The sequence below is a fragment of the Lampetra planeri genome, chromosome 13 (assembly GCF_965212315.1).
Source record: "Lampetra planeri chromosome 13, kcLamPlan1.2.h2, whole genome shotgun sequence".
In the NCBI taxonomy this organism is placed as follows: domain Eukaryota; kingdom Metazoa; phylum Chordata; class Hyperoartia; order Petromyzontiformes; family Petromyzontidae; genus Lampetra; species Lampetra planeri.
Window position 1 is genome coordinate 14,343,963 of NC_136119.1, and position 21,854 is coordinate 14,365,816.

The 21,854-nt window shown below is 49.2% G+C and overlaps 4 protein-coding genes across 6 annotated transcripts in view; 2 read left to right on the top strand and 2 right to left on the bottom strand.

Moving 5' to 3' along the window:
- Window positions 1-1,491, top strand: part of LOC144722117 (focadhesin-like) — a 38,770-nt gene extending 37,279 nt beyond the window's left edge. For all 3 annotated transcript variants that reach the window (XM_078600275.1, XM_078600276.1, XM_078600277.1), the window contains 2 exons: window positions 117-192; window positions 900-1,491. In XM_078600275.1, coding sequence (XP_078456401.1) covers window positions 117-192; window positions 900-973 — 150 coding nt within the window. In that variant the 3' untranslated portion in view covers window positions 974-1,491. The remainder of the gene's footprint in view (window positions 1-116; window positions 193-899) is intronic.
- An 849-nt stretch (window positions 1,492-2,340) lies between these two features.
- Window positions 2,341-13,923, bottom strand: CIAO2A (cytosolic iron-sulfur assembly component 2A). The gene is made up of 5 exons (XM_078600280.1): window positions 13,863-13,923; window positions 9,576-9,761; window positions 4,729-4,778; window positions 4,497-4,542; window positions 2,341-4,297 (listed from the first exon to the last, which is right to left on the bottom strand). The coding sequence occupies exons 1-5, from the start codon at window positions 13,891-13,893 to the stop codon at window positions 4,197-4,199; spliced, it is 414 nt and encodes a 137-aa protein (XP_078456406.1). The 5' UTR covers window positions 13,894-13,923; the 3' UTR covers window positions 2,341-4,196.
- LOC144722118 (olfactory receptor class A-like protein 4) lies at window positions 4,165-8,379 on the top strand. The gene has a single exon (XM_078600279.1). It carries the CDS (start codon window positions 6,362-6,364, stop codon window positions 7,415-7,417), a length of 1,056 nt encoding a protein of 351 aa, XP_078456405.1. The 5' UTR covers window positions 4,165-6,361; the 3' UTR covers window positions 7,418-8,379.
- Window positions 13,924-15,281: 1,358 nt separating the features above from the next.
- Window positions 15,282-21,798, bottom strand: TBCA (tubulin folding cofactor A). Its single transcript, XM_078600283.1, has 4 exons — window positions 21,590-21,798; window positions 19,053-19,155; window positions 17,487-17,573; window positions 15,282-16,466 (listed from the first exon to the last, which is right to left on the bottom strand). Exons 1-4 carry the CDS (start codon window positions 21,640-21,642, stop codon window positions 16,383-16,385), a joined length of 327 nt encoding a protein of 108 aa, XP_078456409.1. The 5' UTR covers window positions 21,643-21,798; the 3' UTR covers window positions 15,282-16,382.
- Window positions 21,799-21,854: the final 56 nt, after the last annotated feature.

The following is a 21,854-nucleotide window of genomic DNA, read 5'->3' on the forward strand; positions in this document are numbered from 1 at the left end:
ATTATTTTATCTTTAGACGTGACTTAACCGAAAGAACCAAATAATAATTCCTGCAGTCACGAAAGTTCTAAAATTAAGATTGAAGCTCGCTTGCTCTGCTCCATTTTGACTTTCAGTTCATCGAGTGGTTGGTGGCCATAGACGAGAGCCCGGCAGGGACCATGGCAGCCGCGACGCGCACCCAGGTCACAGGTACGCCGGGCCCTCGGGGGGCGGGGCTGCCCCTGTGGTGTTGGCAACACGGCGTGAATTATCCATCCATCCATATTTGGCCGGCTGGCCGGTGTCGTTGTAACACTCGTGTCTCGCAAGTACATAACTACGTGGTAAAGTTACTTTTATTTTATCTTGGAAAGCTCCACTTAGTCAAAACACATTTGTCAACAGCATCTTGCCTGGGTTGTACGGATGGCCAAATTCCCCATTGAGAATTTAGTGTGCATGAGAAAAGTGCAATACCCAGAGAATGCACAGAACCTTGAGGAGAAAACACCCGTACATCTTTACAAATGGATTAGCAACCTACTTTGTGCTCCATCTCCTGGCCACACCTAGTCTTGCAATATGGAAGTCCCAGTAATCTCTGTGATAGCGATCAAGACCGCCTCCAGAGCACTGAATCACACGTAGATACGCACATACTCTCCATTAAATCCAGCGTTAGTTCGGCTCCACTGGGAGGAACACAGATGTCGAGCCACAGGATTCAGCACTAATCCCAAAATGTTGGAACGCGAGCTGATACTTAAAAGAGGTAAATCTGTGCAGCATTCCCATGAAAATGAACGCACGTGCAATTGCCAATTATTGTTAAAAGCAGGCGTGTGGTACCCTAAGTCATGCTTTCCATGAGGCAGGACGAGGAGTGTTTAACACGGCTCGTGTCTGGCTTCCGGCAGCGTGTCTGCTAGCGCTGCGCACCCTGCCAGCGTACCGCAAGCTCTCTGTGTGGACCAGGGCCTACCACTGGTGATGCCAAGTGACCAACTGCCGACTCGCCAACGCCGATACGAGCAGGGACGCATGGGTAATGAATGTGATGGCTTCAAACAAACTGAAACTGGCTCAATGCAGCTGGAAGACTCCAGGTGACTACCTGGCCGTGCTCAAGATATTTATTTTCAATATCAAGAAGTAGCCAGCGCTGTTGATGCCACTGCATTTATGGCAGATCTTAGAACTGTAATGCAGTCAACACCCAACATCCGAGGTCTTCTCCTGCAGTCTTCACATCTGGAAACACCTGACCTCTCCTCCTTGCTACACACGTGCGACTACAACGTCTGCTTATCATGGATGCATTGGGCTGTTTTCGCATGCACGCACGCTTTAATGCACCTACTCAGCAGTTGGTAAGTGCACAGTGCCTTAGTATCTGGCATCTATACGCATCGCATAATGCCAAAACTCAAGGTGTGAGATTGCGCAGTAACAAATGATGTACATCGGTATGGGTGACAGAAAATAAAATGCAACTACACTAAAATGCTACATATTAAGTGCATTTGTCTGCTCTGTCCACTGAGTGTTTCCAAATGACTTTTGTTTCTGTCCTGACAACCTGTCGGCACACGGGGAAGTGTCGTGTGCCAGGGGATACTCAGGGATGTTGACAAGAGGATGAAGTGTTGTTTCCTTGGGCCCCAGTTGGGGACATGTTGTTGTGTCCGAGTTCTGTGTCGTTGGCTTTGATGCCAGGAGGGACTGGGTCAAGCAAACTCCCGTGTCCCCGAGTGTATGGAGGGCAGCGGCCGAGTTGTCCGTGTGGGTTCCAGCAGCCAGGGTTTGTGTGAATACTGTACAAGACAGAAGTTATGAAAGTTGTAGAGGGAGATATCAGGTAAGAGGCCTGTGTGGCAGGAGCCAAGTATGGTGAGATATAATTAAATAAACCCCCCTTACACGCAGTGTGGGGAATCCGTTGCCCAGCGCTGGATTGCCCCAAGGCAGGGGGGTGCCGGTCCGCGGCCTGTTAGGACCCGGGCCGCACACCAACAGCAGGCGAGAGAGGTGAGTCCGCAGGTGGAACCCGCCCCCATTGTTTTATTGACCACTTCCGTCGGCGCCTCTTCCCCGCACTGCGCAGTGTCTCAGTCACAGTGTTGGTAAGCCCACAAGCTCTAACCCCTAGTAGCCACAATGAGTAAAAAAACAAACGTCGCTGGAGAGCTTCTTTGAAAAGGGGAAAAGACCCAATAATGAACACCCCCCCCCCGGTCCGTGCGCTACTGGTGCCAAAAAGGTTGGAGACCGCTGCCCTAAGGGCTGTGCATGTCCATTGGCAAAAGCGTCGCCTCGGTATGAACTGGCAATTCTGGGAAAGCAATTAATTGGAATTGGTTACCTTGAGGCGTCGCTCAACAGACCAACGACGCTATTTATGCAAGATACACTTCATGAAAGTCACAGGAATGCTCTTTGCAATTTATACATTGTAAATATGACATTTCACTCGCAGTAACAAATCCCTGCTATAATCACCCAGGAATGTCTGTCCTGAACGCTCGTGACGTCACTGCACATCGACCAGCCCCCATCATTAATAATCATGAGCAAGTGACGTCCTCCAAATGGACCCCCCCCCAATTGACCTATAATGAGCCAATGTGTGTGCAATCATTATAAGGTGACGTCCTCCAAATGTACACCCCCCCCTCCCATTAATAATAATTAGCGGCTGACGTCACCCCACATGGGGGGCCGAGGCGTCTCCTCCTCGGCGTCAACTCACAACCCTCACTACAAAGGCAGAACCCTGACGTCACACGATCTCCATAATGCTGTTGAGACATCGAAGTAAAAAGGACGTCGTTATGAACAAGGGATTATAACCTTTACATGAAATAGGTCTGCGTCACCGCGCCCTTACAAATTACACACGCATTGATGCAATGAATATATCACGTCGCGCTCTGCTTTTCGCTTGCAAGTTTCAGATTTACTGCAATACACCCGTCCTTGCACAGGCAAAAGTCAAGTTTGTAATATTTTCCAAAATTGTAAAATGAACATAATTTAATCTAAAACACATTGGTATGTACTTCAATTAACATGATATTTATTCCATTGACCTGCAAGCCAAGCTTTGGAGGTAAAAATCTCTAATGTATAATAATGCAAATGCAGACCTCTGGTGCACCCAGAGGAAACCTCTTACAATCTTCTCTATAGTTCTAGAAATTATCACCAGGCCTGCAATCATCCCCCTGACTAAGGCAAGAGTTGGGCATAGTTACAACAGTAGACTAACTTTAAAATCCACTGAGATCTGATAAATCTTCTAATCCAGCTTAAACAACAGACTCTTGTACAACAGACTCTTGTAACCTGGAGGCCTTTGAAATGAATTGCTCTGAAAAGTAGCCCTGCTTATTACGATGTGATTGCGATTGGCGGTGGTGTAGAAGCCCACGCTGTACACTATCACCGCCATCCTCACTGCCTCGAGTACAACAATGTATAATCTCATCAGTCTTTAAACTTAACATTACCCTGGCACACACATATACACCACGTTACAAGTGTGACATGTTCCCATAGGATGCCAATGGATCTTTAGTGTCCACTACACAGCAGGTGCCACACCTTGGTAATTCCCTGCAGGAAACGCCACACAACAGCTGCTAGTCCATCCATTGGCCTGGTTCAGTGCAGAGCACACTGACGACTGGGCTACCCAGTCACCAATAAATACATCTCAGACTCCATAAACAGAGCACACCAGCACAAGGCGGCACCATCAAGGTATCGTCTCGCAATTACGAGGCACTGTGATATCATTTACCAAAGCGGTGCTCTGGCTATAAAGTGTTTGACAATTGGATAGTTTTAAGTTAAATCCCTTCAGGGTTGATAAAATGAGTACCACTCTTTGGGAGTCAACAGTGGTTATGGGGAGACTGGTCCTCACCACAGGAATGTGGAATTACCATCACTGGCTCAGAGCTTCCCCACCTTCATGAAAAAAATCATCCGTTTGGGCTGCCTGGATGCTTTTTGACTGCAGTAGCGCCGCTGCGTCACATTGCGCAAGAGAAGCGCAGCCCGTGCAGCGCGATCACCAATCCTGCATGGGCAAGCGATCCATTCCACGTGGAGGGTCCCACGGAGCCAGCCGGGCCACAAACAAATCACGGTTGTAGCCCACGGCGCTGCTCGCGGGGCGCATTTGTGCTGCTGCTGCTGCAGGACGCGGCTCACTCATCGAGATCCTTCACGCAGTTCTCCACAATTTCACGCAGGTTGGGGTTCTCCATGGCGGCTGCGATCCGCTCCTTGTCGTTGATCTGTTTGTTAACTGCGCAGAGACCACAAGGGGACACAGGATTTACTCGTTCCACCGGGGCCCTACAGTAGCGCATCCAAAGCTGAGTGTGTCAAAGACTTAAGAGAGCGTTCTTTGCATTTGGAGATTTGTGCATTCCTCAGTGTGGATAGGAGTTCCGCTATGGGAACATTTTAACTCATTGACTTTCCCATGGGAAGATCGGACTCACTCTCGTGTTCCGTGGCGTGCGTTCCCTTTGCAATGTAGATCTCCAGCTGGAAAAATAATAAACATCACAGGTGACTTCCAAAATCTATAAACACTACAACAGTGCTTTAACATTAAACTACACGTATGCAACAATTACATTCTTAGTGATTTTTTCCCCAGGATTAGCTCCACATGTGAGTCTAAGCACAGGTGACACTTCACACGTCGATGGGTCTGCACTGAAGCCCCACCTTGTGTTTGAACGGTAAGCATCTTTCCAGCTTCACGCGTAAACAGAGACCTGAAAATACAACATACACATGTAAGCACGAGACAATGATATGTCGCAAAGTCTTTTACATAAAAACACGATGACACTGCATACACAGTATTAAATCATCTCAAGCAGTACATGCGCAGCTATTAGATTTGATGGGCATGTGTGCATTATTTTGTCATGCAATTTTGACCAGTTTGTCCTGGGTGTGCGATTCACATTGTCCTGAACGTTTTTATAAATAGACATTAACGTTTTTGTAACAGCCCTGATGAAAATCATCCTGAGAAGGAGAACACGAGACGTTGCCACCACATACACCCTCAGCAGCCGCTTGCCATTGTAGATTCCACCGCACAATTCACGCAGCTGAACTTCTCAGCCTCCAAATAATCGAACCACTGCATGCCCACCTCGATCCTTGCCACGCCCTCCTGCTCCACAAGGCATGCTGGGACATTGCCAGACACTACACAGCCACACGCAGTTCACGCTACAGAAGTAGGACTGCACACTCCTCGGCACGTCCGTCAGCATTTAAATGCGGTCACATTTACGTTCACATTGTACGTCTAGCAAGAGGAGTTTTACACAAAAAAACTCTTTCATGCAACACCGAATGCCACCATCCCATGTAACACCCACAAGCATCAAGTGAGTAAGCACAGCTGGCACCACTCTACCAGCTGTAGCCGTTTCTCAGTCTCAGTGTGGAAACCCTCCGATTGCGAGTCAAGTTGCACTGAATACAGCAACCCGGCCAGATGATGTTCTTTATTCGGTGTGAATTTCCAATGCAAGTGCTCTCGCTGCAATGTACTTTGCACCACTAATCGCTGTAGCCCGGATGGCCGCATCTTAACAAGGTAGCCATTCATGAATCGGGAGAAGAACACTCCTCCTCCTCCTCGAGGCTCTTCGTGGTGCCCTCAGTGTCTTCGTGAATGCTTCAAGAGCCATGGACAATCCACCAGGCAAGGATCACGAACCACAAACGCCAGTTGCCACTCGCAAATCTCCGACTCTTGGGATGAGCTCGAAACGTCGAAACGGTGGTTGTAGAGATTTGTGTCATGGGCGCAACCCTCTGATCTCTTGCTCTGCCCACGTGCACAAGGCTTGTATTTAGCCTGAAGTTGTGATGCTTACGTGAGCAATAATGGCCGCTGGCTAAAGCACTGGCCGCTGTATAACCCGAGATGCACCGGCCAGATGGATTCACACCAGGCCAGGTGCACACGGCGGACAGATGGCCAAGTCTTTAAAGAGAGAGAGAAGGTTATCATCGGGGCCTTGACGGGGGCAACACTGTGGCAGTAACTGCAAACCCACAGCTCGGGACTGACGATAGAGTTATTTATTATTTCCAAAACACACAACCTAACAAAACCCCCATTTCCAACTCACAAATGCGTACACAGCTTATTTAGCGTCCACACGCTGTTACCCCGTGTACTTTTATTAAAAACATCTCTTACGTGCGGTTTTGTCCATAAATTAGATCTCGTATTACAGTGTTTTTAACGTGGTTGTTTTTTGCGAACACAGCAGTTACGGAGGTGTCACCTTGAAACCGTTAAATAGACCGGAGCTTCTGATACCACGCGATGTCAGGTGGCGCACGACAGACACACCGTGTCCCGGAGTTGACGTCAGTCCAGCCCTCGCTGGCAGAAGCTCTCTGGCCACACGGCCCACACGGCAACATGCTGCCACCGCAGTTCAGGAACTTCCTTTTCTACGGGCTGTTGGCGCTGGGCGGTTTGTTGGGGAACACAACCGTCATGGCAGTGACTCTGCAGAGCCTCTCCAAGCTACCCACGGCCGACCTGCTCTTCGTGCTGCTCGCCACGTGCAACCTCGTCAACAACCTCCTGCGCCTCGGCACCTCCCTGTCGGAGGCGACGGGAACGTGCCTGCTGACGCGCGCCGGCTGCCCGCTCTACTACTTCACCGTCCGCTTCACCGAGGTGCTGGCCATCTGGATCACGCTGCTCGTCAGCGTGTTCCGCCTCGCCAAGGTGCGCAGCCCCTTCGGCGTCAACGCCGTCCTGAGCCGCATGATGGAGCAGCGCCGCTGCGCCGCGGCTATCGGTTCCGTGTCCGCCGTGCTTGGCGCGCTGCTGCACCCGCTGCTCCAGTTCACGAGACCGTCTGACGGAAACGGCAGCGTGCCCTGGTGCCAGTGCATCATAGAACCCTCCAGCTACTACATCAGATACTCCATGTCCACCGTCCTGCTGATCTTTCTGGAGGTTTTGCCCACGGTCTTGATGGTGGTCACCAACGTGAGGACCATCTGCTTCCTGCGTGCCACCAAAGTGCAGTGGCAGCAGGGCGGCTGGGCCACGAGCCGGCCGTTCTGTCAGGAGGTGCGAGCCGTGAAGCTGCTCTCCGCCCTGGTCTGCGTCTTCTTGTTCAGCTGGGGCAGCCACGCCACCAGCATCGTGTTAGTCACAAGCAACCCGGCCCAAGTGAACCCCCAGTTGGTGCAAGCAGTCCGCATTCTCTCCACCATGTACGCTTCCCTGAGCCCGTACATCATCGGCTTGGGCAACCAGAAGTTTCGAGATCGAGTTTTTGGCTGCACCCAAAACTGCCTCAAGTGTCGCGCTCCGAAGCGCACGGTTGCTGCCGTCCAGTACGACCTAACTCACCTCTGATGCGGTCTTTCGCGCAGCGAAAAGGAATACAATGATGGTAACTAATGCAGCGTCGGTGCATTGTGGACCTCTGTTAAACTGTGTTGATGGTGATCAACCTCACTTGGCGGATGCGGCAGCGACATGACACGATAAGTTAAGGAAAAAAATATTTTCTGTTACCGACACATCAGTTTGCTGACAATGAAATGGGAGTTATGAAGCCTCTCGCTGTGACCGACAGGTTTCCTGAACAGTGCTTAGAATGTGACTGCAGACTATAAGCATGACGTGTTTGGCACACTGTCGAGCATGCTGGCTAACCGAGGTCACACTTGCCAATAAGACAATCCTTGTCTCTTTATGCTCTCACCTGGTTAAACAAAATCAACAGAAACACCTTCGAGTGGTCCACAATATTACGGACTACAGGAAGATTCCATGCTACAGATGTGTATGGATAACATCGCTTCATATAATCTACAAGTGACATGCTGTGGTTTTTCCGCATAAGGATACAGTTATCACAGTTTTTGCAGAGTGACTGCTCAGCCAAAGAAATTACAGCAATTTCAGCCCAGGTGCTGCTCCAAGCTCAAGCTGGGTTCAATCTGCGAAGGATATTTAAGTGGTGTCCCTTTGTCAATAAACCTGAAGATTCACTTCTGAACAGTGCTTTGTGTCAATGTAACACACTTTAACATGAATAGTAAAGTATTTGGGTTCAAATAAAAGAGTCTCCCTGCTCCGTTGGTAGTCCTGGGTAGAAATGTAACATTTCCATGGTGGGACCAGTCTCTCTAATTGATGACCATTTGTGGCCTCCCACAAGGTACGACTTTCTTTACTCACCCGCATGGATTTTAGGCTGGATCACAATATTCATATTATAAGTTAGGTTACCCTTGTAAAAAAATTGTGTTTCACTTGTATAAGAAGCATGCACTGCTGGTGTTATGTTGTGTAACTGGTAGTGATAATTAAAGAGTGGCGACATGCATTCTGGTTCAATATGTGATACTGCATCGCTGTACGTTCCGAACAGCACCGGCTCCACCCTTCATGAGTGCGCAGTGAACCCCCTTAATCGTGCATGAGACACCTACCCTAACGATATCATGGCAGCAGTTTGCAGTTTGAAACTTGCGTAGCACTTGAGCGGTTCTAGTCTGGTCGATGTTTCACAATCACTCATTCACTGAGAATTACGAGACTGTTGACCCTTGTGGTAGCTAACTTGTGGTGTGGACTGTGCAAAATGAGTTTGATTGTTAGTGAGACAGTCCGTGGGGTACATTATGGGACCTCCTTTGCCAGTACCAAAATATGAGAATAGGTTTTCTCCTTTTTTCTGGCAACAAAACAGTTGTGTTAAGATGTTAAAACACCAAAATGAAACCTTTTACAAGGAATCATGTCTGCATTCACCACAAATACTACGTAAAAGTACGCCTTTTGGCATCCTCTGGTCTAACACCGTTTGAGACAAGGCTCAAAGGAAAGCTGTCTGGTGTGGACCAATCAGTTTCAAAGACAATGCATATACTACCAGAGTGTGTTTTTGTTTGCATTCTGACCACTAGTATATGTGGTTAATGCAGACATGATTCCTTGTAAAAGGTTTCAGTTTGGTGTTTTAACATCTTAATACCTGTTTTGTTGCCAGAAAAAAGGGGAAACCCTATTCTCAGTCCGTAGGGGTTCAGGAGGCTTTATTCCTGCCACAGCCGATAAAAAGAACCACAACGCCCTCTAACAAGTGGGAATCAAAGGTCGTGTCAGGTCACCCACAAGACGAGGCCGGTGTTACCCGTGCTTGAATTAAACTGAGCGTCTCCCTGCTCCAATTTGTGTGGCAACACTCACCTCTGTTGGTAGCCCTTACCAAGTGGTAGAAATTCCACATTTGTGTGGAAGGGGCCATTCCATCTACAGTGCAATCTCGAGTGGTATAAGTGTTTATCAACTCCAGTGATGATGGCCCGAGTTGATTCCCAACCAGAATTCAACTGAAAAAAAAATCTCCCGTTAGCTTGGGAGTTGCTTCAAAAATAAATTCCCAAGCTGATGATTGCAAGTGTTTCATCAGTGCCACGCAGCCAGATTGACAGATTGGTAGGGGCTGGTGGCCACGTGTACGCAACCCTGCCGCTCCTAGGACTGCGTTTGCTTTCCGTACCTATGAGCGTGGCGAGAGAGCAGTGCGGCACGGTTGGCGTGAAGCGGATGACGACCAGATGCTCCTCCTCGTCCTCCCCGCGCCGCGCCTCCGTGAGGGCCTGCACCTCCACACAGCCCTCGCTCACCACGCCCAGCTCCTCCAGCGAGCTCGGCTTCTCGGGGTCTTGGATGGTGCGGATGACGTCTGCAGGAGCGTGTCAGGGTCACACGGATATCATGGCTTAGTAGGCCTCTATGCATATATTACCACTCCAGCCTTACATCCACAATGCAGGCATCCAATCGTCGTTCAAACTTAAAATGAAATTTGTATAAATAATTTTTGGTTTCGGCCACATAAATTATTTGGGCAGAATTCTGGTGGTGGAGGGTCAGGGTGTTAGAACATGAATTTGGTCAGATCATTCTGTGGCCCAATACAAAAATACTTTATGGATCGTGTTGGCTGCAAAATCTTCTTTGATCCATAATAATTGTGCATGTCTATGTTCTTTTACAAATGTGGTTTATTTCCTTGTGAATGCACAGATAATTACAGAATGAAAAATGTACTCGTTATATTGTTTGCTTGAATCCGATTTATTAAGAGTTAAAACATCTCCACTAAAGTTTCCCTCAAGGAAAATCTCTACAATTTTAAGTCCACATATGCAGACACCATTCCCTCAATCTTACACTGAACCTGTCACCCAACTCTTCGTTTTACGAATCAGAAAACTGTGCACAACGCGACGTGATATTGCAGTTTTCTCTCCCAGAATCTGATATGCCTGCGGTCAATGGTAGAAACCATGTTTCCGAATACAACTAGCAGGGTGATGGTCAGTGGGAGGAGGGCCAGTAGTAGTGGCTGGGTGGCTCGTATCGTGAAGGGCGACTTATCTCGCAAGCGTCACTCGACATCTGCGTGCCGCAGCTCCTCATTGAGACACGCTGCCCCTTGTCTCTGTGGCCACGTTTCTCTCTTTGCTTTGAGAATCAATACTGCCCCAAACACAACCAACCGCATTGTGTGCCAGGCCAGGTTCGCCTGCACCAGGGGGCACAGCCGTCGCGGGCAGCGGGGATGGAAGGGGGCAACGCAAGAGGAGCGGAGAGGAGCCCACGGCGGGAGGGGCAGGAGGCCGAGCGTCCTCCTGGCAGTGAGAGCTCGAACCCGCAGCCAGGCAGGGCCTGCTCCTTTCTAGAAGCGTCACGCATTTAAACGCGAGTTTGTGCTTTTTGCACAGTGAGACAGCGACTCCCGATGATGGTGACAGTGAAGATGCCGGTGGTGGTGTAAGTGTGATGACGGTGATGTGGTGTTATTGTGATGACGGTGTGGTGACGGTGGCGGCTCGTCAAAGACGCTGCTACAGGTCAGATGGGGGCAGTCGCCCTCCAACAACAACAGAGCAGAGGAGCGATGCTCACAACAAGGAACGATCGCCGGGCGACTAAAATGAAGCGAGTTGGCACAGTCGGGGAACAGCCGGTGGCGCATCTGGCGGTCATCTCAGTCATCTCAGTCAGTCATCTCAGTCAGTCATCTCAGTCAGTCATCTCAGTCAGTCATCTCAGTCAATCATCTGAGTCAATCATCTGAGTCAATCATCTCAGTCAATCATCTCAGTCAATCATCTCAGTCAGTCATCTCAGTCAGTCATCTCAGTCAATAATCTGAGTCAATCATCTCAGTCAATCATCTCGGTCAGTCATCTCGGTCATCTCAGTCAGTCATCTCAGTCATCTCAGTAAGTCATCTCAGTCAATCATCTCAGTCAATCATCTCAGTCAATCATCTCGGTCAGTCATCTCGGTCATCTCAGTCAGTCATCTCAGTCAGTCATCTCAGTCAATCATCTCAGTCAATCATCTCAGTCAATCATCTCAGTCAATCATCTCAGTCAAGTCATCTCGGTCATCTCAGTCAGTCATCTCAGTCATCTCAGTAAGTCATCTCATGGCACCTGCTGGGTCTGCCCCGTGCCCATGACCTTGAGGCGGCGCTAGACTCTTCACGTGGCCTCGAAGCGTACGTCGCCTGGTACAGGCGCCGTGATAACATCACCGGCACTTGGTGGCGAATGGCGGTTGTTGTTTTTGTGTTGTGTGGTAGTGTAGGTGTGGTAGTGTGGTTGTGATAGTGTAGTTGTGATAGTTAGTTGTGGTAGTGTAGTTGTGGTAGTGTAGTTGTGGTAGTGTGATAGTGTAGCTGTGGTTGTGTGATAGTGTAGCTGTGGTTGTGGTAGTGTGGTTGTGTAGTTGTGGTAGTGTGATAGTGTAGTTGTGGTAGTGTAGCTGTGGTAGTTAGTTGTGGTACTGTGATAGTGTGCTTGTGGCAGCGTGGTTGTGATAGTGTGGTTGTGATAGTGTGGTTGTGGTACTGTGGTTGTGGTAGTGTGGTTGTGGTACTGTGGTTGTGGTACTGTGGTTGTGGTACTGTGGTAGTGGTTGTGTGGTTGTGGTACTGTGGTTGTGGTGTTGTAGTTGTGGTAGTGTGGTTGTGGTACTGGTAGTGTGGTTGTGGTGTTGTGGTAGTGTGGTACTGTGGTTGTGGTACTGTGGTTGTGGTGTTGTAGTTGTGGTAGTGTGGTTGTGGTACTGCTAGTGTGGTTGTGGTGTTGTGGTAGTGGTGTTGTGGTAGTGTGGTGGTGGTGTTGTGGTAGTGTGGTACTGTGGTTGTGGTACTGTGGTTGTGGTGTTGTAGTTGTGGTAGTGTGGTTGTGGTACTGCTAGTGTGGTAGTGGTGTTGTGGTAGTGTGGTGGTGGTGTTGTGGTAGTGTGGTACTGTGGTTGTGGTACTGTGGTTGTGGTGTTGTAGTTGTGGTAGTGTGGTTGTGGTACTGCTAGTGTGGTTGTGGTGTTGTGGTAGTGGTGTTGTGGTAGTGTGGTGGTGGTGTTGTGGCTGTGGTGTTGTGGTAGTGGTTGTGGTGTTGTGGTGTTGTGGTTGTGGTGTTGTGGTGTTGTGGTTGTGGTGTTGTGGTAGTGTGGTTGTGGTGTTGTGGCTGTGGTGTTGTGGTAGTGGTTGTGGTGTTGTGGTTGTGGTGTTGTGGTTGTGGTGTTGTGGTTGTGGTGTTGTGGTAGTGGTTGTGGTTGTGGTAGTGGTTGTGGTGTTGTGGTGTTGTGGTAGTGGTGTGGTTGTGGTAGTGGTGTTGTGGTTGTGGTGTTGTGGTTGTGGTGTTGTGGTTGTGGTGTTGTGGTTGTGGTGTTGTGGTGTTGTGGTAGTGGTTGTGGTGTTGTGGTGTTGTGGTTGTGTTGTGGTGGTGTTGTGGTAGTGGTGTTGTGGTAGTGGTGTTGTGGTAGTGGTGTTGTGGTTGTGGTGTTGTGGTAGTGGTTGTGGTAGTGGTGTTGTGGTTGTGGTGTTGTGGTAGTGTGGTTGTGGTGTTGTGGTAGTGGTTGTGGTAGTGGTGTTGTGGTGTTGTGGTCGTGGTTGTGGTGTTGTGGTGTTGTGGTTGTGGTGGTGGTTGTGGTGTTGTGGTAGTGGTTGTGGTAGTGGTGTTGTGGTAGTGTGGTTGTGGTGTTGTGGTAGTGGTTGTGGTGTTGTGGTAGTGGTTGTGGTGTTGTGGTTGTGGTGTTGTAGCTGTGGTGTTGTGGTAGTGGTTGTGGTGTTGTGGTGTTGTGGTAGTGGTGTTGTGGTAGTGGTGTTGTGGTAGTGGTGTTGTGGTAGTGGTTGTGGTGTTGTGGTTGTGGTGTTGTGGTTGTGGTGTTGTGGTGGTGTTGTGGTAGTGGTGTTGTGGTAGTGGTGTTGTGGTTGTGGTGTTGTGGTAGTGGTTGTGGTAGTGGTGTTGTGGTAGTGTGGTTGTGGTGTTGTGGTAGTGGTGTTGTGGTAGTGGTTGTGGTAGTGGTTGTGGTGTTGTGGTAGTGGTTGTGGTAGTGGTTGTGGTGTTGTGGTAGTGTGGTAGTGGTGTTGTGGTAGTGGTTGTGGTGTTGTGGTAGTGGCTGTGGTGTTGTGGTAGTGTGGTTGTGGTAGTGGTTGTGGTGGTGTTGTGGTAGTGGTTGTGGTGTTGTGGTAGTGGTTGTGGTGTTGTGGTAGTGGTTGTGGTGTTGTGGTAGTGGTTTTGGTGTTGTGGTAGTGTGGTTGTGGTAGTGGTTGTGGTAGTGGTGTTGTGGTAGTGTGGTTGTGGTGTTGTGGTAGTGGTTGTGGTGTTGTGGTAGTGGTTGTGGTGTTGTGGTAGTGGTGTTGTGGTAGTGGTTGTGGTAGTGGTTGTGGTGGTGTTGTGGTTGTGGTGGTGTTGTGGTAGTGGTTGTGGTGTTGTGGTAGTGGTTGTGGTGTTGTGGTTGAGGTCACTGCCGGGCGATTTACCGTAGACCTCCAGCGCCTTCTCGCCGTCCATGCCGCGACCCCTGACCCCCGCCCCTCTCACTCCGATCCCGCCCCTTTATGACGTCATCCTCCAGCCCCGCCCTCACTGCGTCATCCTCAGCCCCCGCCCATCGTATATGGTCCCTCCCACTCCGTACTAACCCCGCCCCTCGACCTCATAAGCCCCGCCCCCTCGGCGCCCCCGGCGACTGAACACAACGTGCGGTTCTTCTCCATTTCCATCGCGCGTGGCGGCAGCAGCGAGCGACTTGTCAGGAGATCGACACCGACCCCTGTCGGGGGCGTGCTCGTCACGGCGTCAGGAGAGAGGGCGCACACTGCGATATGGTTCATAGTTTTGGGTGCATGGCCACAATCGCACTTTTCATAAAATGTTCCATTTATGAAGATGTTCCCATCGGCCTGTTGACGTTCTGATGCGGTTGATGGTCAAATCAGTGTGTTCGAGGAGGAATGCCAAAGCCAGGAGGTGCGGTGACGTTTGGGTCCCCACCGAGGTCATTATTCTGGACTTCGTCAATGTGATGGGCGAGATGCTCCCGGCTCAGCAGCACCACCACCACCAAAGCCACGTGTTAAATTGAAAACTGCGAAACCTCTTTACAAGGTGGCTGTTATAAAGACTCCCAATGCTACTGAGAAATGTGGTTGTGCTGTCAACTTCCCCATTTCTCTTCAGACGTCGTAATCTGGAAGAGCCAGCGGAGCTGTGAAGCTCCTTCCAGAAGCCAGGCCGCCACCGCTCGTGTCTCGTGCTGCTTAAACCGATGCCGCTCATGACAACTCGCGGTGTGAGCCATACACAACCTTTATTTATACAACTCTGATACAGAGCCATTGGCAGAAACGTGCCTATTATTTCCTTTTAAAGCCATTAAACTGAGTAAATAATCAATCTGCCCCCTCCATAACACATCTGTCGCTGCACATACAATACAGTAAACGTTAACACATCCCATCAGTCACACGTGCCCATCTATGAGTGGATAAGGGCTCAGTTGAAGAGTTCAATTGAAAATCTGGACGTGGCACTGGTTGACCCACTCCATGTCTCTTACATGGCCCGTGTGAATACGACGACGGTCAAGTGACAAGTGGGTCATCGGCACCGATGTCAGAAACAAGCAGCCGACTGACCCGGGGTCATCCCGCTTACTTTCCACTCCAGCGAGGCCAACCAAACGGCATCCAAAACAAGGTCAGATATATGTGACATTGCCACATGTGAAGCTCAGCGAGATTATTTACGAGTTAGAATACCCGAAATCCAACAAGGCACAAATCCGCAAAAGTAAACATGGCTATAGAAGCAAATGCTGGCTGTGGGATACCACCAGGCAGGGCCCCGCACGACGAGCTGGCATAAACCACGACCAGTTAGCAGCACACAAAACAGGCTTCCAGCTGGACTTTTTAATTCGAAGGCAAAACATATAAACTTCTCAAGATCTCGTTTAAGTGGATTAAATTAGTTAATTGGAAAATTATCTAACCTCGGTATTCCAAAGCTCAAGTTTAACAATAAGTTTAACAATTTGCAATACGAACTGAAGGAGTTATGCAAACAAACGAACTCGACAGTTTTATTCATTTAATACATATTTTGATACCGTAGAATTCATATTATCTGTGATGTGGGAATGTGGGGCTTTGCTGCCCATCAGTGTTTGACCCGACTGTGCCCAGGTGGCAGGATATAATTTGTACCAAGATTTGTTACCAGTATTGTGTTGAACTTTATCACGGTACAATGCGGTTTCGATATAAATAGGCTACCGAAGACATATGTCCGGGTTTAGGCTGTGGAAGAGGTGGAAATCAGTGGGAAGTGCGTCGTGGATAAGACGGTTTGGGTAGGATGGGTCCTCCTTGCATTGAGGCCTGGCTGCCTGTGCTCTCTTGCAAGATGGCCACGTCACACGCGGAATGCACGATACTACCACATATACCATTTAATCATGAGCGGTCATTTGCCCAACTCTTGCAAGCTTCTATGGGAGATGAAAACTCAAATCTGGGGAAACCAGGGAGAGTCACGGCCTCCATTAGGCAATGCCCAACAAGGTGTGGCAGCAAACCGTGAGTTTAGGTTCCTTTCGTTTCTCCCACAAAGCCGCAAGGGGGGAGATATGTCCAGTCGTGGGCGATGCACCCGTCTTTTTAGTATTTATTTCGCCGGCATACCTGGCGCCACATGTGCAACGCGGTGCAGCGCACAGCAGAATAAAGCAGGGACCCGTGCCACAGAATGGAAAATTCAAGCTCCTTATAACATCACATTCCCAACGTTTTTTAATCCCCCATTTTCACTTTATCTGTAAATTCCCCAAGAGGAAATATGGATACGCTGCCTTTTTTTTCCCAAGAGGATTCACGGATAAAGAGGATCCACAGATAAGAGGAATCCCATAGTTAACAGTAAACAGTAGACAGGGGGGTGAGCAACGTGCATGTCTGCTGCAGGAATGGGTTGTGATACAATTAAGGCTCAGTTAAGAATCATTTGGACTCCAGCTTGACTTCCTTCAGTATGGCGACGGCGGCCTGGTACTCTTCCGTGTCCGCCAGGTCTTGCTCGTTCTCCTGCACCATGCAGAGCACACACGCACGTTTGCTCTGCCTCTCTCCGCTGGCACAATTCACCCCACAGACAGCCCATGAATTTTCACGATTCGCGGTCACAATAATCAGAATCGGTTTTTACAGTCTCACTTATATTGGGTCCCATTTTTTTTGTTTTATTTGTAGTTATACCCACTTTTGAAGTTAAACGTAATGTTAACATATTTGCATATAATCTGCCTAAATATCACAATGCTAAGCTGGTGAATCGATGATTCGTTACATGCAAAGTATCTGTGTTCTCATGTAACCAATATACGATTGAGCGGATCTGATGTAATTCTAGATTTGAAGCTTTCGTGACTGCAAGGATTCATACTCTTAGGTTTTTTCGGTAAAGTCACGTAGGTAAAAAAATGTTTTAATTAATAAAATAATAGAAATAAAATTATAAATCACGACGTTTCGGAAGCAACACAAGTCTCCGTCATCAGATGGGACCGTCACAGCTAGATGTACTGTATCAAGTGATACGTAACTTTACCGAAAAAACCTAAGAGTATCTGATGTAATGTTCACGGTTATAGAATTTAGGAGAAATTCACATGTAAATTAAATATATACAAAGACACACATTTACTAAATATATGGTGAATGGAATATATGGGTTCTGACAAAACCTTGCTCTATGCGTGCGTCCTACACGTGTGGGAGACAGTGTCATGCTGCACATATCCTATTCCGGCCAGGTGGTTCAGCGTTAGAGCGAGCGGCTTGCAAGCGTAAGGTTGCGATTACAAATCCTGGTTTGGGGTCTAACTCTGCCCATTATCCCTCTAGGGTCGTTACAATGGGAAAGTCACCCAGTGGCTGTTCTTTAGTTAGACTCACCCCCGTCATAGGAATGTGGAAGTTCCAACTTTGGCTCATGGCTATAAACATGAGATGGGCACCGCCTCAGTGCTCATTAGAGCAGGAAATAATTTTCCCTTTGACATTCCACAAGAGATTTATGCTGCAGCAACATCAACAACAACGTACCACAAGCTGAGAGAGGTCCCCGTGGGCAGCAGCCAGACGCCGCTCACAGTCAGGGATCATCATCTTGGCCTCCTGAAGAACCTCAATCTGATGACCAACACGACGCAGCCATTGGTTACTTTTCAAGCTGTCGGCGCATATACTGAATGTATGAACAGTTCTCAATGAGCACAACCCTGATGCAGCATTCTTTCCAGCCGATTTTTGCATAAAACCCACATTAATTTATATACATTTTAATGTTTGCAATGCAACCCGAGTTCTATGTGACAGGTTTCCCAATGTATTTGTCCACCTCTGTTGTCAATATTTGAACCTCCACACAGAATGCCAAGCTGCCCGTCAGACAGCTGAAGAGCAGATGTTCCGTGTTCAGCCCCCAGGAAGTCTGCTTCTTGAATTCTCTGATCAATAAGCCATTTCCCATGGTGATTCACTCAATGTAATTTAGAGTGGTATATTTCAAAGCAGCCTCCACCGTACCATGCTCTTCAGTAATTGCGCGAGCGTGTGTGGCACTAATAGTCCCCAGTGTAACAGGCCATTGATGTCAATAGTTTTCATTTCTGAATATTTTCACGTGAATTTTTTCCAGAATCGGATTGGTTATGTGGTCAATGGAAGATAAGAACCCTTTCCTAAACCTAGCTTGTGTATGTGATTGATTAGTCTTTATATGTTACATTATTCTGTTCCCAATGGCCTCCATAAACATTTTATATAAACATAAGAGGCAGTTTTGTAATCCTAGCTCAATAGAACTATGCCTTGTGTATGGTTTACACGATTTATGTGTATTCCATGGTTACATGATGATGTGTGTGTGGTCTATAGGTGCATGACTTGTCTCACTCCCTGTTTTTCACGCTCTCATGACTTGTGATTATATTTAAGTTATTGTGGATAAAAGGCAATTGCATGAACTGTGAGGTCAGTCAGCCTCCAGCAATTCACATCACCATTGATTTGATTAATTTTCATGATTTTGGGTTACACTTTGATTTAGACTATTGTTTTAAAGTGTACCGTCTCCTTTGTATTCTCTAATTTATGCCTTATTTTCCAGTTTTTTCACCCATTAATGGCATATAATTTGCGTTTATTACATAATGCAAGGAGCGTTTTGTAAATGGCATCATTCTTAATCGATAAACTGATACATCGTGGAACTGATGTGTAATAGAAAATGAGACAGCCCGACAATTGCTTTCTTACATCACTGCTGCCAAATGGGCATCCACTGGAGGAAACTCTAGAGGACATAATGTCTACTCTTACACACTGGCCAGACATGTTGGAAGAGGTGGGTGTACCCACACTTTACCCCACCATAAAATCTCTTGATTGACTGCAGTGTACTCATTTATACTGCTGGGTGGACGGAGGCAGTGGGTGGGGGGGACTTTAAAAAAAGTTCACCATTGTTTCACCTGCCGAGCCGGAAGGTGGAATCCAACCGGCAATCTCTGGATTTTAACTCCAGTGCGCTAACCATCAAACCACGGCAGCTCACACGTGCAGTGGACCATCAACGCTGCTACAGTGGGACACACACAGCATGCACACCTGCTTCTTGAGCATGTACTCGTCTCCCCCCGTCTTCATCTTTTCCACTTTCTCCTCCTGCTGCGTCAACTCCAACTTGTACATCGTCGTTTCCTTGGCAATACTACACACACACAACACACATGGGAGCACACGCCATTACAGCTCTGGTACATGGACACAATAACGCAGACTATTAATACGGCCACACCTACTGCCTACATCCTTCAGACGTGGCAACTACCACACCCCACTCGGCACCACTGGATCTGTGTGAACTTTAAATTGCATTTTCCTTCTGACAAGTGGATTTTATCTGCAGCCTTGCCACCCTGACCTATAACTTGCTCGCAATCCGACACGCCACCAAGTGTTGTGGGCAGCCATGTCAATATGGGTCGTGGCATGCTGTTCGTGCCACACCTGGATTCATTGAGGGTGTTTAGGCTGCAAAGGAAATGAGAAAATGTGGCTATACCAACAGGCAGCAGTTTGTCTACTCCTGTCTGATGGGATGGTCACATTTGAATGATTTGAATCGGTGGCATTAATCGATAAAGTGGTCACATTAAATCATTCCGAGCTGGTGGTCTGGAGAAGCTTTTGTGCATGCAATGCACAATTTCGTACGTTGTTAAATGAATTCAACAACTTCGAATAAAGATTTCGTGTAATCAGAAAATACATGTTTAGCAGGCTTCTAAGCGCAACCGAAATAGATTTCTCAACCGCAGATTTGAGTTGCTTCAGTCAGACGCATCCCATCTTGTCTGCTGTACAGAGCAGCATTGCGGACTTCACAGGGAACACCAAACAAGACCTCAGCAATGAGCTCGATGCCAATCCCAAATCCCGATTCCTCTTCTGAGATCGTGCCATCACCATCCGAGAATTTCACTCCGATTCGGAAGAACGCGGGTGAACAGTGGACCAATGCAGATGTCCAGACTAAACTCCTCATGCGAGACCTAAACATCACACCTCCTGGCTTTGACATTGCTCAAAGGCACGGCTGTAACCACCATCCCCATCAGAACATCAGCAGGACGATGCGCACATCTCCTTCATAAATGGAAACGTAAAGATAAGCCGCAATACGAGTGTGGCCATGCAGCCCAAACGATGGACTATACAGTCGAGTAAACCACGGTTATCCGCGCCCCTTCAATGGAGGAACATAAACACGACCCCAACTCTCTCCTGAAGCCCTCTCTTCGTGGCTGGCTCACTCGACATGAGCATATTGCCATATACAAGAACAGTAGTGCGACTGTGGCCATGACACATCGAGACTCAGAGATACATAGAGACCCAAAGAGATATTAAACACGAGTCACAGTACGATTATGGCCGCATAACCCACAGACTGTAGCCCACGTGGTGTAGCCTACTGCGGTCTGTGTGCTCCTACTGAGAAGGAACAACAACACGACGCCAAGTCTCTCTGTCTGCGACAGCCCTCTCGGCGTGGCTGGCACGCCTCGACATTGGCATGGAGCTGATGAATGAATCACCGCGCACGCAAGGGCGGGGAGCTGGGGGGGCGGGGGGCTGGGGGGGGAGCTGGGGGGCTGGGGGGGAGCTGGGGGGAGGGCTGGGGCGGGGAGCTGGGGGGGGGCGCTGGGGGGGGGCGCTGGGGGGGGGTCTTTTGCCGCCCCTGGCTGCCGCCACCACCACCACCACGCGGGCCCCATCGTGGCGAGCGAGCGGTTGGGTGAATGAATAGTCGCGTGATGCAATTCGTGATGAAGAAAGAGTGAAGGAATGACTGACGAGGGAAGGAGCAGACGAGTTAACCGATGAGTGTAACGAGCGGGTGTGTGAATGAGTAAAGGGTGGACAGAGTGAATAGATTACAACGTGAATAGGCGTAAAAATGGAAAGAGGATGGAGATGAATGAAAAGCTGAGTAAACGAAGAGGAATGAATGGTGGGTGAAGGAATGAGTGTAGAATGAGGTGCAATGCGATGTTTAGTGAGCGAATGAGTCTCACGCCGCAGAGGCGACGCCTCGGGCCCAGTGGGCAGGCCTCGCACAACTGGCGCAGTCCCCCCCGTCTCACTCCCCCCGTGTCTGTCTCGGTGTCTCACTCCCCGTGTCTCGGTGTCTCACTCCCCGTGTCTCGGTGTCTCACTCCCCGTGTCTCGGTGTCTCACTCCCCGTGTCTCACTCCCCGTGTCTCGGTGTCTCACTCCCCGTGTCTCGGTGTCTCACTCCCCGTGTCTCGGTGTCTCACTCCCCGTGTCTCGGTGTCTCACTCCCCGTGTCTTACTCCCCGTGTCTCGGTGTCTCACTCCCCGTGTCTCGGTGTCTCACTCCCCGTGTCTCGGTGTCTCACTCCCCGTGTCTCGGTGTCTCACTCCCCGCGTCTCACTCCCTGTGTCTCGGTGTCTCACTCCCTGGGTCTCACTCCCCGTGTCGCAGTGTTTCAACTCGCTCCCTGTGTCGCAGTGTCTCACTCCCCGTGACTCACTCCCTGTGTTTCACTCCCCGTGTCTGCGTCTCACTCCCTCTGTATCCCTCCCTGTGTATCACTCCGTGCGTCTCACGCTCTCACCGCTTGACCACCCCTGCCTTTATCTTGAGCTGCCGCTGCCGTGGGTCCGCCATCTCCGCCTCTCGTCTGGGGACGTTCGCTGCTGTCGACTCGGCGGTCTCCTCTCGACTCTCGCTCCAAGCCGCTCTCCTCGTGTCACGGGTGGGCGTGGTCTCAGCGCTGGCGACGTCGCGGGTGGGCGTGGTCTCAGCGCTGGCGACGTCACGGGTGGGCGTGGTCTCAGCGCTGGCGACGTCACGGGTGGGCGTGGTCTCAGCGGTGGTGA

Coding starts and splice junctions, on each gene's coding strand:
- LOC144722118 (XM_078600279.1), top strand. CDS start 6,362: ATGTCAGGTGGCGCACGACAGACACACCGTGTCCCGGAGTTGACGTCA.
- CIAO2A (XM_078600280.1), bottom strand. CDS start 13,893: ATGGACGGCGAGAAGGCGCTGGAGGTCTACG. Junction 4,779..9,575: donor CTCTCTCGCCACGCTCATAG/GTACGGAAAGCA, acceptor TTGTATTTTCAG/GTCTCTGTTTACGCGTGAAG. Junction 4,543..4,728: donor GCTTACCGTTCAAACACAAG/GTGGGGCTTCAG, acceptor TTATTTTTCCAG/CTGGAGATCTACATTGCAAA.
- TBCA (XM_078600283.1), bottom strand. CDS start 21,642: ATGGCGGACCCACGGCAGCGGCAGCTCAAGATAAAGGCAGGGGTGGTC. Junction 17,574..19,052: donor AGTACATGCTCAAGAAGCAG/GTGTGCATGCTG, acceptor GTTGGTCATCAG/ATTGAGGTTCTTCAGGAGGC. Junction 16,467..17,486: donor GGGACCTCTCTCAGCTTGTG/GTACGTTGTTGT, acceptor TGCATGGTGCAG/GAGAACGAGCAAGACCTGGC.